Below are 22,034 nucleotides of genomic sequence, written 5' to 3'. Positions count from 1 at the left end.
GTGATGGTGTGTGTGTAGCTAGCTAGTGTAATCAACGATGGAGAATCATCATCCAGCCAGCTAGCCTGCGAAATGAAATACATTTGAAGAATGATAAAAATATGTACTGAAAAAGACATGATCATCACAATTAATGTAGTATGTACACTTTTTTTTTTTTTTTTTTTTAAAGCAAGTTTTCATTAAACGATAAAAGTGCATACATAATAGTCTTAAGAAACTGAAAATTATAAAATACAAACTAATTAGGAGGATCCTTCCCACTGTGAAATTGTAGCAATGACGGTGGAATTTGGATTAGTGGGATATTGCCAAAGGCTTGCACTTCTGCTGCCCATTGCGCTAGATTATGCGCACATCGATTTTGGGATCGATGAATTTTCCTAACCTTCCAATCTTTAAATGACTCAAGCTTGTGTCTGATGTCGTTGATAAGAGGGCTCATGGTCCAATCTTGTGTTTCTGATGCATTGGAGATTGCTTGAATAGTGACTTTAGAATCACCTTCCAAGATTATTTTTTCTAACTGCAACTTTTCTGCTTCCTTTACAGCCATTAAAGCTGCTGATGCTTCTCCAACATTTGAACTAACCTTGCTTATTAGATCAGTTATTGCAAAAACCAGCTCACCATTTTCTGCCCAACAGAGTGCAGCAAGGATAGAACCTTCATTTCTTGTGGCTACATCAAAATTGATGAGATGATAAAAATATGTTCTGAAAAATAATATAGCTATTATAAAATATATTCTTTTTATATTTATTTTATTTCTATTAAATTAATTAAATTTTTTTACTAATTATTCTTACACTACATATTTATAAAAAAATAAAAATAAAAACTATATATAAATATATAAATAATGAATAGAATTATTCTACTCGATAATACTTCAAGTTGGGATATCCACTCGTTGGTAGCTAGCATTAACTTTTGTTTAATATATATATATATATATATATATATATATATATATATATATTATAAAGCTTATTACGTGACCCATAAGTATTTTGTTTTGTATCATTTTTTAATATGTGGGGTATCATGAAAGCAATTTTATTGGTAGCACTAAGCCCTTAAAAATATTAGAGTTGGTTTTCTCAAAAATTAATAAATTGCACCTGATCAGCTCTGCTAGCTTATTCCCTCTTAAAAAAATAATTAAAATATCTTACTTGGCATCCCACAAAGTCCTAAAAAAAATTTGTAAACCTCCTTATAATCTAAACAAATTATTCCAAATTAAAATAAGCCCAAAATAAGTGGGTTTGGACTAGAATAATGCTAGTATGCCTCCTTATTTTATCCCGTCATTTTGACCGCTTATATATTTAATTTTTTTTTAAAAAAATTTAATAGTTTAAGGAAGTGACTATTAATGTATTGATATATATTTTTTTATTTTTTAAAAACTTTTAAATATCTTTAAAAAATATTTAAAATAAAAAGTAAAAAAATTCTAATTTACACTAGACAGCACACAGAATGAAAACATGGAGGCGGCAGAGTAGTACCTCCAAATCTAAGAGTAATATTATATTATCTTGAGTATTAATTAAGCGAGTTTGTAGTACTCTCATTTCATTTTATTATAAGATCAGGTATCTGACTTAAGAGTAATTTTAAGTGCAAGGATAAGAAACATGAGCTAGTTAGTTTGAACCCATTATTAAAACTTGCATGGAAAGGAGAAGAGATGGTACACAACAATTAAGAATGTTCTTAATTGGAAATTAGATTCAAACATGAAACATTAACGTACATACATATAAGCTTAAAGTTTAAATTTTACAGGTTTGATCAGATTATAAGATAAGCTTCTAATCGATCCTTCAAGTGATTCTGGATATAATATAGAAAATTTTTATTCATTATTCTTGCACCACACACTTATTTTATTTTATTTTTTTTATTATTTTCCATTTTACAAGTATATATGTGGTGTACTAATCATCAGAAGAACTCATATAATTTAATAAAAATAAAATTTAAAAAATAATTAAAATATATATGATGTATAGTGCAGGAGATCGTGTACGTAGCAATCCTCTATAAAATATTAGTTAATCAACATACTATGCGTGGACATCCATTAAAAAGAGTTCTTGTAGAATTATGAAGAATAAAGAGAAACGAAATTTGATAATATGGTGACACTCCCGTAAATGTATTTGTTTTACAAGTTGGTGATAGATAAAAGGAATTAAGTGAATTGATTTGTGCACCAATGACCCTTATTTATAGGCTATCATGCACCAGTTGACAAAGAGCACAACCATTGGTAATCCAATAATTGACAAATGACATAACCTTAAGAAGTGACACAACCTTTTGTGTGTTATGTATTCGGCTGAAGCCGTTAATTGTGACAGAGATATGGATTATTGATCTAATCACGAAGAATTAATGTCGTTCACTAAAACGTTTTTCAGTAAAATGAAATCACCCATAATATGTAATCAGTGGGAGCACATATGGTAAAATGTGTGGTCAGATAAGGTAATGACAAAAATGTGTGCATGTAGAAGCTTGTCATGCTCTGATGCCGACCTGCAAGAGTATGTAGATGAGAGTTGAGTAGTGGAAAGCTCATATTAGTACAAGGTAAAATACTCAACTGGATCATTACCGTTTTGTGTGATAAAGTGGGAGGTGAAATTCTAAGGGGTGTGATCACCAAATAGTGTATCCTTTGGAATGACACACTCTCCATGGTGATAGTTCCCATCAGGGGTGATGGTTAATGAAGTATCAAGAGACAACATTTTGATTTAATTAAAATGTTGTGTCTTTTAACACTTCACTAGTCATATATAACATTTTGATTAAATCAAAAGGTTGTATCTTTTGGCACTTCCTTAACCCCTCATGAGAACCATTATCATGGAGTTGTGTTATTTTAAGGAGTACATCATTTAATGATCACATTTCTTAAAATTACAATTCTCATGTGGCAAAAGTGCCGCTTTAAAAGTCATATATAAGATAAATGCAAAAAATATAAAAACCCATCCATCGTCGTTTTATATCGAAAAATACGAATCGGAATAAATGAAGTATGGGTTATTGATATGATTTATGTATATTAAGTCGACGATGGAGTGTGATGAGACGAGCATACATACATATATATATATATATATATAATTATTATTTGAATTTACTTTATATATAATTTAATGTATAAAAATTAAATTAAAAATTAAATTAAATTATTTATATATATATAATAATATATAAACTTGAAATAACGTTAACGTTCTTTTAACAACAACCGTGCTTTGAATTATAATATAATATAGAAAAATATTTTTCATCTCATTATTTACTATTCTACACCTTATAAAAAATACTTAACATCTAATGCAAAAATAAAAATAAAAATAAAAGATAAAAATAAATAATGACTTATGAATATAATTTTTTTATAATATATTATAAACAAAACAAACAATAATCAATCAATCAACGAGACAGATGAAACAGATAATCACAACATGCATTAATACAGTGGTAAACACGTGATGTTGTGTGTGGCTAGAGTAATTAACGATGGAGAATCATCATCAGCTAGCTAGCTAGCGAAATGAAATACATTTGAAGAATGATAAAAATATGTACTGAAAAAGACATGATCATCACCATTAATGTAGTACGTACACTTGATAGGTCAGTCCTTCTATCCTACCTATATGATAAAAGAGTTTTGCTACACAACCTCCACCACACTCCACACTCCACACTTTTTTAAATTTTTAAAATTTTTAATATTTTTTTAAAATTTTTTTTGAGTTTATTCTTTTTAAATTATTTTAAATTTTTTATTCATTATTTATATAATAAATATTTAATAAAAGAAAAAAATAATAAAAATTAAAAATAATGTGGAGTGTGGAGGTTGTATGAATAGTAGGAAGTTGAGTAGATTTTTTGATGATAAAAATATGTACTGAAAAATAATATAGCCGTTGTAAAATATTTTATTTTTATTAAATTAATTAAAATTTTATACTCATCATCTTTACATCACATATTTATTAAAAAAATAAAAATAAAAAATAAAAGTAGATATATGATATAAGAATGATGAATATAATTATTCCACTTGATAATACTTCAAGATGGGGGTATCCACTCGTTGCTTGCAAGCATTAACTTTTGTTTAATATATATATATATATATCTATATATCTATCTATATATATATATATATATATATATATATATATATATATAAAGCTTATTACGTGACCAATAAGTATTTTGTTTTGTATATTTTTTAATATGTGGGGTATCATAAAAGCAATTTTATTGGTAGAACTAAGCCCTTAAAAATATTAGAGTTGGTTTTCTCAAAAATTAATAAATTACACCACATCATCTCTGCTAGCTTAGTCCCTCTTAAAAAAAATAATTAAACTATCTTACTTGGCATCCCAAAAAGTCCTAAAACAAACTTGTAAACCTCCTTATAATCTAAACAAATTACTCCAAATTAAAATAAGCCCAAAATAAGTGGGTTTGGATTAGAATAATGCTAATATGTCTCATTATTTTGCTCTGTCATTTTGACCGCTCATATATTTATTTTTTTAAATTTTTTTTCTTAATGGTTTAAGGAATTGACTATTAGTTTATTGATATTTTTTTATTTTTTTAAAATTTTTAAATTATCTTTAAAAAAATATTTGAAATAAAAAGTAAAATAAGAAAAGAAAATTACAATTTACACTAGGTTGTACACAGAGTGGACACATGGAGGCGACAGAGTAGGACCATTCGTTTGGATTAATGTTTGTTCTTTTTAAGCTCTAAACTTTTCTTTTTTTATATATGTATTTTGACTGCTCTTGATTTTATAATTTGTCTTGTATTTAAATTGGTTGTATATCGGAGTTGATAAATTCTTAGAATGAGATAGATAGGGCAATATCTTTCAAAATGTCATTTATAAAAAAAACAATCTTGACATCATTAAGGTACACTTGTTTGTATTTTTCTGTGAAATTCCACCATTTTTTGTTGCATAATGCATATGTTGTCGGAGTTTAGCTCCATAAAATCCAATAAAGCCCAAAAATATCGGGAATTGTCATGAGGTGGGATTTTGTTATCAGTTTCTTCCAAAATTCAAGTTTGGTCTCCAAGGGTGGGCCTGGTTTCATCTTCATGCAAACAGTACAAGCTGCCAGCTGAACTTTTTGATTCACGAAATTTTTTTCAACTCATCATTACAATTTTTTTAAATTTTAACACAAAATATAATAAACAATTCAACTTTTTTAAATCTCAAAATAATAATAATATTATTAAAAAATAATATTCTAATAACATTTTATCATCTCAACTCAACTCAGTTTAACATCTAAACATAACCTAAAAAAAGAATTCTTGAATTGTTATTTTGAATCGGGGACTTGTTCGATCATAAACATCATATACAGTTAAATATTCAGAGTGATGAATGTTCATAATTAATCAACCAGAAAGCTGTGTGCATGGATTAAGTTGATAAATGTTCATTGGGTCAGTAGATAATCTATGTTATTTTCTTCCTTGATTGGTGGGTGAACGTAGATGATGAGAATCCGTGTGTGATTTGACAATGAACTCGTGTATATTATGCTCAAAATGATGTGGTTTTGAAGAGTTCCAAAGGCTAGTATATCTTCATAGATTTGTATTTTGCATAGAGAAATGGTTCCATCATTTTGTCCTCTCATTTTCATGATTGCTACTTTATTTTATTTTTAATATTTTTTTAATAATTAAGAAATTGATTACTAGTGAATTTGTATATATACTTTTTTATTTTTTAAAAATATTTAAAAATTATTTGAAAGAAAAAATAAAAAGTACAAATGCATGCACTAGTGGTCATGACTTGGAGAAGGACAAAATAATGAGACTGAATAGTATTGTCCTTTTGCATATACTACGGACCGATTTAGATTTATCTGCTAGCTGCTACGCAACGCAACGCAAAAATATCAGTTATTATTGCTGAGTCAGTCAATTTCGAAATTGTTTGATTTTTTCAATTCAAAGCTCTCTTAATATACAAATATACATAGTCAGACAGAAAGGGTCCTAAGTACCAACCCCAGAAGAAGAAGAATAAATGAATTAGAAATGTCGAGGAGGGAGGGAGGGTGGCTGCTTGTGGACTAAAATGCCACCTCATGTCTTCACTCTTATATACTGTATTGTTATACTTACCTCTTCCAATTGAATGGTCAAAGAAATGGGATAGATTGGCCTCCTTTTATTATTACTAGTCCTACAGCTAGCTGTGGATCTTGCTGGAATAATTAAATTGAGAAAATATACTTCTAGTGTAACGGCTATGTAATCGTTTTAAAAAGTGAATAAAATACAAGATTCACATAAAAAAAAAAAATTATTTTTTTAATAGAAAACCCCCCACTCTTTTGCAAAGTAATTACGCGACGTTTACACACTTCATGATTAAATGTAGAATTACTCAATTTAATTATTAGTAGTATTTACTCAAACGTCTTTAGTAGAACCTGAAAGCGTTTTTTTTTTTTTTTCCAATTTTCTGAAAAGAAGATGAAAGTATAATTTCCCTTTCTTTAATAAGAGTAGACGAAAAGCTGAGAAATAGAAAGGTTTTTGAGATAAAAGAATAAATAAATAATAAAATTTATGAAAATAATTTGATAACGAGATTCATTCTTTTGTGAAGACATTGCTTCAGCTTTTTTTCCATATCTCATTGAATCTCCCAGCTCGGAAAAGGTTTATAGCAAAAAGAAGGAAAAAAATCGAAATTATCTATAAGCAGGCAGCATGTGAAGGAGAGAGAAGCCTGTATAAAGATAGAAACGAACAACTTCCAGAGAAAGAAAACAAAATGCAGAGGAGGGTTTGATTATTTTCTCAAATTATGTAATTAGCAAGTAGCTCATACATTCTATTCTAGGGGGGGGGTGGGGGTAACAAAACCAAGCCTTGGCAAATACTGCACAATAATATAAAGAATAGCTGACACTAGCCACTTCGACAAAATTTGTGGTTCATTGACGGCGTATGCGAGTAATATAACACAAGAAAAAACATCATTCCATTATTATAGGGCCTATACATGATTGGAACACATTGCTTAAGACATACTGAACTTCTCTGGAACTATGCTCGCTCTGCACAAGATCCACCAACAAAGGAAAGAATTGTGAAACGTACCTCCTAAAAGACTCCCTTTCCAAACCACTCAATCCCCACAATGCCGAGACAACTAAAGAAGTCCGGGCCCCTAATTCTTCCTTTTTCGACGACCCCAATGGAACAATGCAGTGTAGTACCCTCATGTTTCCTGAGTTCGGCTGGGCTGAGTGAGAACCAGTACAGTTTAGGTATATCTGCAATATCTCCTGACATATTGCCACAAGTTCTGCTTCAATATTCATCTCCTCAGACAAAGAAGGATTATCTGCTAGTAATTTTTGGAGGAAATTGAGGTGATTCTGGTAAGACTCATTTTCAAAATGAACCAGGGGTGGTTCAGATAGCTCCAGGATAGAGCACACTATAGGCAGCTTCTTCTGCAGGATTTCCTCAGAGTTAAGCTGATGGGCATGTGATGAAATAAAAGAAAAGATTTCTCGAAGGATCACGATGTTGTCTACTGACAAGGATTTTAGGTGAATTTTATAAAGATCACTCACAACCTGAAATTAAGAAGATTTCAAGATATCAGAATGCCACATTTCAACTTCAGAGACAAATACACTGGAATATTGTCATCAAGGAAAAAGTAACAGGACGGTTCATAAGCAAAACTTTCAGCATAAAAATTGTCAAGGTAATTTGACATGTGATGAAGATATAACTTTCCACAAATGTACCATCATGTTAAAACTACAACATGCAATATGTGTGTGTGCGCGCGCGCATACACTAATCAGATCATGACAACAACACAGACGTGTATGTATCTGTGTATGTAAGTGAGATCATCTTTATGGGTGCATATGCATGCAGAAATGCACAGAGATCGGAGAGGAACCTGTACTATGAGTAGCTGCATAGCTATATGACTCTTCATCCTTGAAACCACATACTGCGCTGTTTGCAGGTTACCATCCTCGAGATCATCATTTGTCAACATGTGATCGGAAGATGTTTCTAAATCGGCATAAGATTGGGCATTGTCGGACACCATGATGTTATCCATGGATCTCAAGACATTCATAAATGCAGGCACTGTTGATGTGGCTGCTTCTTTCAAAGCCATAAAAATCTCTCTCCATTCATCTTGTGAAAGCCTGCTGCCCAAATCACTAGCCAAACGCATCAAAGCAGCAACCCCGGTACTAGCAGGACCTCGAACAGCATTTCTTATAAATCCTGTAAGTATGGATACCACACCTGGTAGTTGAGACCTCACTACATCGAAAAAACTGACTAAAAGATCCACTAGACACTGCGCTGCCACAGCAGAAGTTTCAGAGTCCCATGTACTTCCTTCAGGATGAGGAGATCTTGATGCTGGTGAAGACTCCTCATCCTCAATTTGCATCTCTCTATTGTCAGAAACACATTTAAATATGGGGAAAACCACAGAATTGAAGATACCAGTCCAAAATTGGTGTGAAAAAAGATGACCATGATCCCCCAGAATGTTAAAAAGCACTTCCAAAGAACTCTTTCTAATGGCTGATCTTGGGTCGGATGTTAGTTTTGACAACCCTGAAACAAAAAAGGTAAATGTGCATCAGTCTTCGTATAATAGAAGATTAAGGCCTCGTTTGGTTATGCAGTTCAGATGAGATGAGATGTTTTGTTGAAAGTTGAATAAAATATTGTTAGAATATAATTTTTTAATATAATTTTTTATATAAAAAGTTGTAATTATGAGATGGAATGAGATGAGTTGGTTTTGTATATCCAAACCGGACATAAATGTGTAGTAGGAAGATGCAGGGATGGAGTTTTCCAACTGCTGTTCAGTCTGCAACAAAATTACTCTCTTTTGCTTAAGCATCGAGAGACCAAGCCAGGACTATTGTGGTAACCTAGAGAGAGAGAGAGAGAGAGAGCCGGGGGCTGGGTTGACCAAATGGCCCTGCTTGAATGGTAGAAAACATAAACTCAGCATGATATTAATAAGTAAACATGGCTCATGTATACATCAATGCCCAAAATGGACTTGATTTGATAATTGTAACTATAAAAGGTGTTATATATATAAAACCATAGATCGGTTGCACTTTATCAATGGTTGGGTTCTGCCATCATGCCCGATTAGCAGTTGTAGCATTTTCTGGGAACCAATTCTGAAGCAAGTTACCTGTTAGCAAAGGGACCCAAAAGGATGTGTGATCATCTTTATCAGTACAAGTTGGTATGTCTGACGCATCCACATGTCCAACTGGATTGGAACAATCAGCCTTGCTCTTCTCATTGCAAACAAGTCCTCCCTCGGCAAGCTTCACAGCACAGAAGCGAAGGAATGCAATGGCATTGAGGCTAACGTCACTATTAAATCTGCTGTTTGTGAATGTTAGGAGGCACCTGACGCAATCAGTAAAAGTCATTGTCTCTGTCTCAGTTATATAAGGGAAATATTCTCGCACTATTTTTTCCATGGTCTCAAAGGCCAACAAGACTATATTCTTCCGCTCATCAGCTGCAGCAGCTGTAAAAACCTGAGCAACAAACATAACTACATGAGAAGCAAGAATTGTCAACGCAGAATCACCCACTTAATCATTTTTAAAGGGCAAAAAACTAGCTGATTTGAACATAATTATTTCCCCTTAACAACAGAATGGATATGTGGATAGACCAGCCTATTTTCAAATAGGGAGATTCAATGAGTCAAATGGTGACACGGCTAAGCCCAACCATCCGCACTACAACTTGCAACTTACAAGATAATTTCTTAAGAATTCATAGGTGAAAAATTAGCGTCTAAAAAAGAATTCGTTAATTAATGTAAAGCAGGTTTAAACAACAAGTTATTGATAAACCAATTCTAGCATACCATAAGAACACTTTTCCATCCAGATTTCACATTATTGACACGGGTGAGGACCATCTGCGAGATACACCGTACTATTAATTCCCTAATTTCTGCAGAGCTGCTTTTCTGCATAACAATCACAAATGGTCGAAGAAATTCATTCTGGAAGTTGTAATTTGCCAATTCCTCACGCTCCAGAAATTTCATAGCAAGCTGTCTCAAAGAATCCATGACAAATATAGCGACTGAGAGATTTTCTGACAGTCCAACCGAAACAAAGAAATCAGATAGAACATTCCACATGCGAGACCACACTAGTCTAATGCGGTTCATGTTGTAATGCCTGCAAAAGAAACAACGCTGTTCTTAAAATCCATCCCACTTTCACTGGGAGTCCTGGACTGAGAGAAATTTCAAAAACCCACTAATCATAAAACTAAAATAAAAGAGGGAACTCCAGCAACAGGCCATCTACATTTGATTCATTTAAGGCCTCGTTTGGATGTTGAGATGAGATGAGAAATCTGTGAATAGTAGTGAAATAGTTTGAGTTAATATGTTTTATGGGGTTTTGGAAAATGAGAGAGAAAAGTTGAATAAAAAAATTATGAAGTTAAAATATTGTTAACATAATTTTTTAATATTAATTTTATTTTGGGATTTGAAAAAGTTGAATTGTTTGGAAGTTTTGGAAAATTATAATGATTAGATGAAAAAGTTGAAAAGTTGAATATTTGAAATTGAAAAATGTTTGTGTTTGAGTGATGTTTGGATGTTGAGATGAGATGAGATGAGATGAGATGAGATTGAGTGAAATGAGACCATCTCAACATCCAAACAAGGCCTAAACCTAGCTAGTGTAATACACCAAAAATTACATTTGATGTGAAGATTTGCTATTATTTCATACTGATCAGTCATGCTGCGTCAGATGTAAAAGAATGATAAATTCACAAAATAAGTTGAAAATAAAGGGGAGAATCTTACGCTATCTCAACTAATTTTGTAAGGCTGAATACCCGAGGGTCTGTTGGAGACTGCAACTCTGACATGGAAACTTTGCACAAGGCCTTAACAAAAGCTACTATTGCTTCACTGTTTAGCCTTTGGCTATGAGCAAATACATGGTTCAACTCAAAATTCCCAATCTGGTCCAGCAAATTCAAGTTTAAAATGAAGTTATTAATCTGCTCTGGAGTTACCAGACCTGATGTATTGACTCCAACAGTGGTGCTGTCATATGAACCCCCACGAACAACAGCCACCACAGCTGGATTCTGTAGAGTTCCTTTCTTCTTTAAATTTGGAAAACCCATAGCTTTTGGTGTCTTTTCCTCTGTTTCACTATTAGATGCAGTCAGATATGACGCATCAGGAGGTGCACCCTCACCCAACAGTTGTAGATGCTCAATTCGGGAAAGGCATGTCAATATGTGTTCCCACGCTTCCTGGAGATAATTACCATCTTCAATAGCAATTGAAATTATTGCCTGCAAAAAAATAAAAATAAAGAGCATTTCATGGGCAAATGAAGGCAAATAAATTACAATACTGCAATCTTCTTCTAATAAAATTGATTCTGATGGAATGATCCGTGTCCAACATTTCCCTCTGTTTAATGATATGATATATGGCTGAATTTCTGGAAAGAAAAGGCATAAAATTATGGTGCACATCTATCCGTTCAGTTCCATCTTTAGATGCAAACATTCCACTCTTTATTTATTACTGCAGAGGAGCATCTTCAAAGAAACCATAGAGCAAGATTTTCCACAATAATTGCACATTTACCTTCACAGCATCAACATTTTTTTGCTTCATATCTGCCGCACAATGTAGATTAGTAAACTTAGCTACAGATGTCACAAAAGCATCTCTCTGCGTCTGCAGCCCCATCACTGCAGTAACATGCACAGCATGTCGAAAGCCCTGTACACACTGAGAAGTAGCATGCCTGTCATCACTTTGATCGAGAGTCACACTGAATGCAGCCAGCATTGGACCCCAGCAAACCTCAGCCATAAACCTCAATATTGCTACATCAGTGACAGCATGATACACTGACCTGCAACATCAAAGGATTATGATTGAGTATTAGAGGAAGAAGAAGAAGAAGCCAGGCATCCCACATTCATTGGATAAAATGACCTCAATTATCAAGCTAATGTATCACAGTCTTGGCAATTGTAGAAAAAAGAAGAATAGTCCTTACCCAAAATTACTAACCAGCCAAAAACTAAACAAGCAGAAAGAGTACATGCCCTAAAACCACTGCAACACATCCCATCTTTCTGAGTCCCATCAATCCCCAAGTTATAACAAGACCTCCCATATAAATGATTTACAAGTTGCACAGATATAATTCAAAAAAAAAAAAAAATCTTACTCTGATTTTCCAGATTTTGCCCTAAACTGCTCTTGGATGTGCCTTATGAGAAGTCCATTAGCGCCCAATGCTTTTTCTTCAGTTTGCTTCCAAGTGACTAGATTGAATATTCCATCAAAGCCCAATAATCTATTAAAGCTGTTAGCTTGTTTGCTCTGTGGTGCAGAAGACCCATCACTCAACTTGATTTCATTTTTAACAATCTGATCATAAAGGATGCCAAGGTACTCTTCTGGTAAATCCTTGCCATCATCTATTCCTCGATTATTTCGAACAAAATCAGCCTTTGTCATCTGGTTAGCCAACCAATGCAGAATGGAAACCAGATCAGAATAAACGCTAGTTCTATATTCATAATGATCAAGGATTTTATTGATGAAGTCAATAGGCATAGACCAGAAAATAAGCATACCTTATCTTTCACCATGTTATTATGGGCATCTGTGTTGAGCAGTATCACAGAGTAAGCAAGAACATAAGCAGTATCTGCACTAGTAAATGAGTTTGGGTTGCATTTACAATAGCGCTCGGCAAACTTCTCCATGATTCGGTCAATCTTCTGCGCTTCTCCAGGTAACCTGAAGCCCCGGAGGAAAAACCTTATTGCTTCACCAAAATCCTTTCCTTTGAAATTAAATGAATCAACATAAGCATGCATGACCTTGAGAGAGAATTCCTCCCTTTCACCCAAATAGTCACCAATTATGGTTTCGTTTAGGCCAGAAGCATTCTTTAGGAAAGAAGCCACGGCTTCTGGGGAACCAGCAATTTTTTTGGTGCTTATCAGAAACTCAATTCCCTTTGAGGGTTTCCTATTGAAAAGAGAGATGCCTTTCTGCAATTAACCCAGTAAAGATTGTCACTAGAGGAAAAGTTATAAATGAACTCCTAGGAAAGTTGTTTGTGAACATGCACATACTCTACTAGTAAAAGTTAAAAATGGAGGATCACTATCACAGAGTATATTGCCTCTCCAAATAAAACAATACTCAACCTGGAGTTCAATTTTATAAGCTCGCCGTTGCTCAAGGGTAGCAGCATCCGAAAATTCAGAACTCATTTCTGGATGTAGCTCATAGTCAGGAACAGTTGCATCTTCTCCATTTTGGGTCAAATGATTCTCTGTAGTATCACTTTCAGAATTCTTTGGCAGATACGAATCTCCTAATCTGAGCTGTTGGTCCATCCAAGTTCCCATTGACTTGATGATGCTAACCAAGCACTTTACTGATTCATGCCGGAAAGTGATATCCTGTGCTGGAGACAACGTTGTGGTTGAACCAGAAGGTGGTCCAAGAGCAGTTTTCAGAAGGCCATTGACAACCCTGCAAATATCTGATGGAATTATAAGGGTTTTAATACATTTTATTTAAACACGATGCCAAAAAAAGGGGATTAAATAGTTCCAAAATAGAGAAACTAGGTTTTATCTAAAAGCACATGAACATTGGGAAGCCCTTCAATAGTCTAAAATGACAATGTAACAATATGCTTAAGTTTAAATTGGCCCCAATTTAGATTCAAGTAGAGCTCCAAATATGGCCTTTAAAGGTTTCTAGAGGAATGATCCATATCCCTCTAATGATTCTACAAGGGATCCCTAACCCAACTGACATCTTAAGAGGGTTCTATTGGCGGCACTTCAAAATGGAGATAATAGATTGAAAAATAACTCACTACAGTCAAACTCGGTTAGATATCCCCGACACAGAATCTTCCAGTAAGCTGAAGTGTGGGAGAAGTACTGAGATTTCAGTTCAAACTAGGAATGATTGCAAAGACCTAGCAGTCAAGATCCTCAAATTGCAAGGCAGTATTCCTCCCTTTCATTTGCATATACTCAACTAAGCATTGAACATACTAAAAACATCATTTCTATTATAAGTAAACAATAATTTCATCGATTAGGTAAGGCATAGCCCAAGTACACAAGTCTTATATAAGAGAAACGCCTAGCAAGAGTTTGAAGTTTAATTTTCTCTCTCCTAAGAAAAAAAATAGTGGTTTTTTTCTGTTCTTGTTTCTGGAGTTTGGGTCGTCAATGGTGGTAGTTCCTTGTGGTGATTAGCATGTAGTCCAGTTGGGTGTTAAGTTTCAGATTGGTGATTATCGTGTTAGTGTATTGGATGGTGATGATGGGTATGTGCATAGAGGTCTTCATTGAACAGAAGTTATTTGTGTTTAGTAGGGAGAATCTTAGGTGGTGGAGAATCACTGAGAGTAGTTGGCGTGTGGTGAAATACATTTCATTAGAGCATGAAGCTTTGGGGTGGTTGGGCTTGATGGTGAGAGAGTGTGCTGCATCTTTGGGCTCCTCAGAGTTTCTTAGAACTCGTAGAACTGGAAATGCAGTATTAATGATACAGAGGGGTTGCAACCGCAAATGGGTTAACAGCAGATGGGTTTGTACAGAAGGTTGGTGGTTGGTGGTCTTCATATCAGTTTTTTGGTACCCCAAGTTACATTCTTGCAAGCAAGTTGAAGGCATTGAAACAAGACTTGAAGAAGTGGAATTTGGAGGTGTTTGGTCATATTGACAACCAAAAGATTTCACTGTTGGAGGAACTGCAAGAACTTGAGAATAAAGAGTTTTTGGGAGATAATTCGGAGGAGGTGTTATTGAGGAAGGGATTGGTTATGGCAAACTTGGAGAGGATCTTGCTATCGGAGGAGATTTCATAGCGTCAAAAATCCAGGGCACTTTGGTTGAAAGAATGCGAAAGGTGTACGAAGTTCTTTCACAAAGTGGCTAATTCATACTGGCGTAACAATGTCATAGAGTCACTTCAATCAGGCTCTCAGGTGATATCTTCTCCTTCCGAGCTAAAAAATCACATAGTACAGTATTATGAGTCCCTTCTCTCAGAATCGGTTACTTGGAGGCCGAAACTTGATGCTTTGCATTTTGAGGAAATTGATTCGCAAAGCGTGAGTATTTTGGAGAGACCTTTTGTTGAAGAAGAGATCCACAAGGTCATATCTGGCATGGCAAAGGATAAAGTGCCGGGGCCGAATGGCTTTTCAATAGGGTTCTTTCAAACTTGTTGGGATATTGTAAAAGGTGATGTTATGCAGGTTTTTTACGAATTTCACTCCTTTCAGAAGTTTGAAAAGTCCATTAATACGACCTTTATTGCTCTTATTCCTAAGAAACATGGGGCTTCTACTATTGAAGATTTTCGGCCTATAAGCCTGGTTAGTAGCATTTATAAGATAATCTCGAAGGTTCTTGCTAACCGGCTTAGTCCGGTGTTAGAACATATTATCTCCAAGTCCCAGAACGCATTTATTCGTGGGAGACAAATTCTTGACTCAGTACTTATTGCAAATGAGTGCTTGGATTACAAGTTACGGGAGGGAGGTTCAGGTGTTCTGTGCAAGCTTGACATGGAAAAGGCCTATGACCATGTGAATTGGAAATTTCTTTTATATGTGCTTGAGAGATGTGGTTTTGGGGTTAAGTGGATTGCATGGATGCGTCATTGTATTTCAACCGCCTGGTTCTCAGTTCTGGTTAATGGTACACCTGCTAGTTTTTTTGCTAGTTCAAGGGGTCTGCAGCAGGGAGATCCTTTATCTCCTCTTTTATTTGTCATAGTTATGGAGGCTTTGAATAGGATGGTGCAGGCTGCCGTTGGGGGAGGTTTCTTATCGGGTTTTCAGGTGGGCAATGGTGATAGTGGCACTATTGTCATATCACATCTTCTTTTTACAGATGATACATTAGTTTTTTGTCAAGCAAAGAGTAGTCAGATCCAAACTTTAAGAGCATTGCTACTTTGCTTTGAGGCAGTGTTGGGGCTAAAGGTGAATTTGGGCAAGTCTGAGATGGTTCCTGTGGGTGTGGTTTCTAATATTCTCAGGTTAGCTAGTCTCCTGGATTGTAAGGTGTCCTCTTTTCCAATGAAATACTTGGGTCTCCCATTGGGAGCAACTTTCAAGAATAAAGCTATATGGGATAGGATAGTGGAGAAGATAGAGAAAAGGCTGGCTGGCTGGAAACGGGTGTACTTATCGAAGGGGGGCCATCTCACTCTTATCAAGAGTATTCTTACTAATCTCCCCACTTATTTTTTATCTCTGTTTCCTATGTCTGTAAGGGTGGTGAACAGGGTAGAGAAACTCTTTAGGGCGTTCCTATGGGGTGGAATGGGGGAGGAGAAGTAATTCCATTTGGTTAGATGGGAGACTGTATGCGCCTCAGTTGTGAATGGGGGGTTGGGTGTTTGTAATTTGAGAATTTTCAATAAAACTTTATTGGGAAAATGGCTATGGAGATATCATTTGGAGGGGGGTCATTGTGGAGGGACACTATTGATGCTAGAAATGGTGTCGCTTGGGGTGGTTGGTGCTTTAAGGAAGTAAGTGGGGGGCTATGGGGTGAGTTTATGGAAGTATATAAGGAAGGGGTGGCCATGTTTTGTAAATCAAGTTCTCTTTGCAGTTGGTGAAGGCAGTCGTATCAAATTTTGGAGGGATGTGTGGTGTGGAGTCCAGGCTTTGGAAAGGGTTTTTCCAGCCTTATACCGTATTGCAGCTGATAGGGAAGTTTCAGTGGCTGACGTGCTTATATTCTCTCATGGTGCGCATCTGTGGAATATCCTTTTTAATAGGGATTTCCATGATTGGGAGTTATCTATTGTTTCAGAATTTTTCAGCTTATTATATTCCATGGAGATCCCATTGACACAGCGAGATAGTTTGAAATGGAGGTCTAATAAACATAAGTTATGTACATTCAAGGCGTATTATAGCATCTTGACAACACAGCTTGAGATTACTCCGTTCCCTTGGAAGAATATTTGGAGGTCTCATGTGACCTCTAGAGTAGCTTTCTTCCTTTGGAGTGCAGCTCTTGGGAAGATATTGACCACGGACAACTTGAGGAAGAGAGGATGTGTAATATTGGACTAGTGCTACTTGTGTAAGAAGAATGGAGAATCTGTGGACCATCTATTACTACACTGTGAGGTAACAAGAGTGTTGTGGGATGAGATCTTTCTGATGGTTGATATTGCCTGGGTTATGCCTATGAGGGTGGTGGATTTGTTGGGATGTTGGTCAAAGTTGCAAGGTTGCAAACAAGTGGCAGCAGCATGGAAGATGATTCCATTGTGTATTATGTGGTGTATTTGGACGGAAAGGAACGCACGTTGTTTTGAAGATAAGGAATGCACAAGTACTGAGTTGAAGAATTTTTTTCTCCACACTCTAATGTATTGGTTTTCCACTATTGTATTACATGGGAACAATATTCAGGATTTCTTGTCTTTAATTTATCGCTTTTAGAATGTTTTTAGAAGTTCCTTTGTATACGTCCTGTGTACAAGGACTATGTCTATTTTCATTCATATATATAATATCTCTCTTTTTACTTATAAAAAAAAAATTCTTGTTTTGGGATTTGAAAATTTTTAATTTTTTATTATATTTTATATGAGGATTTGAAAATTGTGTAATGATGAGATGAGAATTTTGTGTTTTGTCTTGTACCCCAAACCAGCCTAAGTCCATTAAAATCTATTGCTTGAGCCCAAAGGAACAAGCTGCTAAAAGAATTTTCGATTAAATCCATGCTAAAAATGTCACTTAACAGATACTATTTCTTTCACCATGAAATTGCTTTACTTAATTTTCAAGAGCAACAACAGCACCTCCTCCATTCTACCTTGCTTTTTTTTTTTTTTATGAGTTCCTCTATTCTACCTTTCTATAAGTAACTTTTTTTTATAAGTACCTTTCTATAAGTAACTTCCTCTATATTACCTTAAAGTGGGGATCAAAGTTGCAATCTCAATGTTCAAACTCCAAAATAAAATCATAATAACTTTTTAAGTAAATAATATCAAAATAAATATAAAATCTAGAATTATTTTGCCCATGCCATATCATCCTTTGAGCTTCTAGGTTTTTTCATAGGTTTTTGAGCTTCTAGGTTTTAGTTAATTAAAAGCCTCGAATAATAGCCATTAGGCAAAAATCCTCACAGGTTTCCTTTGTTTAACATCAACTTTCAGTTTTATAGAGGAAGTTCTACATTGTCTGTGACTCAATAAAAAAATTTACATACTTCTCTCTCTCTTCCCCCAAACAACGCCTCTCTCCCTCTCTCTGCAAACCGCACCTCCCTCCCACCCCATAGTTTGAAATTTTGGGGGCCTCGAAGATCTCCTCTACGGCATTGCTACCATCTTATCTGTCCCATTGTCTTTTTCTTTGGTTTTTTATTTGTTTTTCTCCATTTTGGTTTAAACTTTGGACACTAGATCTACTTACCAGGAAAAAAAAGACTTTGGAGGCTAGATCTACTGTTTCCCACCCATTTTCATCAAGCCCACGCCTCACCAATGGAGTCTCCTCCATGAGCTCCACCAAAAGCAGTCATCCCCATCGCCCAACCACCAGTGCATGGCGCTTACCAGCTGTTGGCGGCACACATGAGGGCCACGTACTGCCCATCCTCAGTGGCCTTTATGCCTTCATCCTTTTTTTTGTCAGGCCCTGTCCCTTTTTTAGCCCTTTTACTTAATTTTCAGTGCATTTTCTCCACCATTCACTCATTTTCTGCCAGAAGAAAAAACCTCAGAGCTACTGCCTTCCGGCATCCGCCCACCAAGCATTACCACGTGCCCTAACAACGGACTGGAGGACAACTGAACTACCTTCCTCCACTACCAAAGCACTACATCGACAAGTGAGTCAAGAATGGGATCCACATGCCACCCATTCTAGTAGTACATCCTAGGTTTTCTTGCCTTTCTGAGAGATGGCCTCCTGTTCTCTCTTTTGCAGAAAAAGAAGACATCAACTCTTTCCTCCTTTCTCAAAGATTTTAGAGGACAAGGGCACAGAAAACCACCAACAGTGTACCTTTATCTATTTTCAGCCATAGCATCGAAAACTGCCAGCACACCTATCCAACCCCAACACTAGTGTGGGGTCATGTACTACTTCAAAGTAAAGGGACACTCTGAATATGAGAAATATTTTGCATACCACTCACTCCCCACACAAAGTATAGATCTTGCTTTTTCAAATTCAGAAAGAATTGACTATTTAGAAGTACACAAAATTCTTGTCTAAGGGCACTAGTGCATGGAGATGCAATAGAGATGTTTAATACCTTTCAAAAATGTTTGGAGCATCCACATCACAGTCATAGTTGACAAATATGTCTATGATAATCTGTGGATCCTGAGATATTTTCTCCAATAAGTTAAGGACGGTCATTTTCTGCAAGAAACTTGGCTGGAGCACATTCTCAAGCACACGGAGGACAAGCATGGGAAAAAATATCCCAATTTCTGATTTCAACCCAGATCTAAATTTTGATAACAAGCTCATAAAAATAGAACACTGGAGCTGGAAGATAGCCATAACTGACAATGCACTGTTCTTTAACAACGATAAGCAAAGATACTGTTTGATAGCATTGAGAAACCTGCACCATGTAAAAAAATATGGATTCTTACCAAATTATTTAACATAAAAGGACAGAACAACATTTTAATACCAAATCGTAAAGATTAATTCATGACTCATGAAAAACTATAACAGATTGCAAAGCATTTAAAGATATGAAGACTCATAACAATGCAATATGTTGAGTCTTTCAGATTATACTTAAAAATAGAAGCGCAGCATAGTATAGACCACAAATGTACCATCTACATTCTATGCAGTTAAGGTCTGATTATTTTATTAAAACAATGATATCCTATCCAAACACTCCTATCTTATGCTTCATGGTATGTATCAAAACATAGAAAGAGCATTAATGGCTTTCTTGAGTCTAAATTATTACACTTATATAGCTATTCCGCTCTACATCCAAATCTCTTTTTTCTTTTTTATTGGAACTTGGTGTCCAGTAACAGTGTCCCGACTAATCCCGGGGGTGCACAAGCTCTCGTCAAGGAGTTTCCCGCAAGTGCACCTCGGGTAATTCAAGGGAAAAATCCCCCCCTTCAATAGCCCCTAGAGATTGTTTGCACCCAATGGGGATTTGAACCTTAAACCTAGGGGGAGCATACCCCCAAGGCCTTTACCACTTGAGCCAACCCCTAGCGGTTTAAAAAATGTCATACTGGTTCCAAAGAAAACATGACCATGACACTTCCTCAAACGACAATGAGTACAGTAATTTCATCAAGTTATAGTGGACCGTATAGAACCCTACCCCAAAAAAAATCTTCTTGCGGGCGAACCAAGAATCATATTTCATAAAACCGGTTCAGGTAGGAAATTAAACTCGTGAATTTCAAAAATAGAAAATAGAAAACTCAAAACCATGAAATTGGTCAAGCACAGAACTTTGATAGAGAGAGCATACAAGGAGGACTTGCCTCTCATTGGTGCGCCACAGTGGACCCCCATATTCCATGACGACCTTGAGCAGCTCCAAAGACAAAACTTTGCCCCTCAAGAGGATTTGGTCATCAGGGTGTTCCTGCGACGAAAACTTCATAGACAACTTACACAGATTTTTGAAAAGCAAAAACCCATCCTCCCTAATCTTACTGCCCCCATCGGTCGATTCACCCATTTCGTCTCCTTTGTTTGAATCATGCATCTGCCCATTGCCATTTTGCTCGGATAATGAGGTAGTAATAGGTAACTGGTTATTTTTACCAGCATACCCTTCACTCTCACTAGCATCCATGATCTCATTTATGAAATTTTGAGAAAATTGTATCGAACTGCCTTCGTTTAGGTTCTTGTCCGTGAATTCCAACAATTCGGCAACGGAGACCCGTGGAAAGGGAGCCCCCAGATCTACGGAGTCGTGCTCGACCCTGGTGAATACGATGACCATCATCTGAGCAAGCACCGACTTTGCACAGATCTGATTGGTGCCATTCAATCCACCGAGGTACACATTGTAGCAGGTCCTGACTACATGCACCAAACAATCGCCGCGGATCAATATGCAGCGGGATCGAACGGCTGAGAGCAAAACCCGGAGCACGCCCAGCTCGATGGCGTCCTCTCCGAGACCAGACGACTTGCACACGCCATCAATAATCTTGTAGACAACGGATGTGTTGTTGTTGCGGCTGCCGTGATTGGGATCGGGTCGATCGATCTCTGCGCGGACGAGATTAAGGGAGAACAACTTGAAGACGCAATCGAGGACTGGCTCGACGACTTTGGCGTAGGCGGAGTCGAGGGCCAGGACGAGGGGTTGAAGGACGGAATCGGCATCGGATGAGGAGAGGCCGAGGAGGGGGGAGGCAAGTTCAGGGTTGGGAGAGTCGGACAGGGATTCAAGCTTGTCTAGCGTAGATTTGCAGGCGGAGACGAGGTGGGAATGCTTACGCCATGCCGCGTTCTTGATGATCTTGTCCAGGGAAGGCCCCAACACTCGGCCGGTACGGGATGGCCCTCCTAGGGTTTGCGAGGCCGACATTCCTTTTTCTTCTTTCTTCCTTCTTTTTTCTGGGTCTGGATCAGTCGGTGAGCGACGTTATTCACAGATCACTTCGATGACGTTACATTTTTTTCTGTGTCCTCCCTCCATTTGAGAACAAAAACAGGGAGCTTTCTTCCTTGACCCAAATGGCAAATATCACAATTGCGTTCTATTGCCTAGGCCTACTACTGTACGTGTGTCGATTGCCCACGGTCTCCTCTCTTTCTGTGTTTGTCACGTGACCA

General features: G+C 36.2%; 1 protein-coding gene across 2 annotated transcripts; it reads right to left on the bottom strand.

The window, feature by feature from the left end:
- Positions 1 to 6,996: 6,996 nt before the first annotated feature.
- On the bottom strand, positions 6,997 to 21,949 carry LOC108997382 (brefeldin A-inhibited guanine nucleotide-exchange protein 1-like). Of its 2 annotated transcripts, XM_018973614.2 has the most exons (11): positions 20,723 to 21,949; positions 19,501 to 19,818; positions 13,372 to 13,702; positions 12,790 to 13,212; positions 12,378 to 12,670; positions 11,783 to 12,056; positions 10,979 to 11,481; positions 10,013 to 10,334; positions 9,317 to 9,674; positions 8,033 to 8,715; positions 6,997 to 7,694 (listed from the first exon to the last, which is right to left on the bottom strand). In XM_018973614.2, the coding sequence occupies exons 1-11, from the start codon at positions 21,784 to 21,786 to the stop codon at positions 7,086 to 7,088; spliced, it is 5,178 nt and encodes a 1,725-aa protein (XP_018829159.1). In that variant the 5' UTR covers positions 21,787 to 21,949; the 3' UTR covers positions 6,997 to 7,085. The 2 variants fall into 2 exon arrangements, with proteins under 2 accessions (XP_018829159.1, XP_018829160.1); XM_018973615.2 differs by lacking the exon at positions 20,723 to 21,949 and having other exon boundaries at positions 13,372 to 13,712; positions 19,501 to 19,637.
- Positions 21,950 to 22,034: the final 85 nt, after the last annotated feature.

This window comes from Juglans regia, chromosome 13 (assembly GCF_001411555.2).
Source record: "Juglans regia cultivar Chandler chromosome 13, Walnut 2.0, whole genome shotgun sequence".
Classification (NCBI taxonomy): domain Eukaryota; kingdom Viridiplantae; phylum Streptophyta; class Magnoliopsida; order Fagales; family Juglandaceae; genus Juglans; species Juglans regia.
Note: the sequence above shows the minus strand (reverse complement) of the source record. Positions and strands in the feature narration are given on the sequence as shown.

Bases quoted from the DNA above. Each gene is read 5' to 3' on its own strand.
- LOC108997382 (XM_018973614.2), bottom strand. From the start codon at position 21,786: ATGTCGGCCTCGCAAACCCTAGGAGGGCCATCCCGTACCGGCCGAGTG. The intron at 13,213-13,371 runs GTTGAGTATTGT...GGTTAATTGCAG, and splicing joins CTTATAAAATTGAACTCCAG to AAAGGCATCTCTCTTTTCAA. The intron at 7,695-8,032 runs GTTCCTCTCCGA...TCTTAATTTCAG, and splicing joins TGCAGCTACTCATAGTACAG to GTTGTGAGTGATCTTTATAA.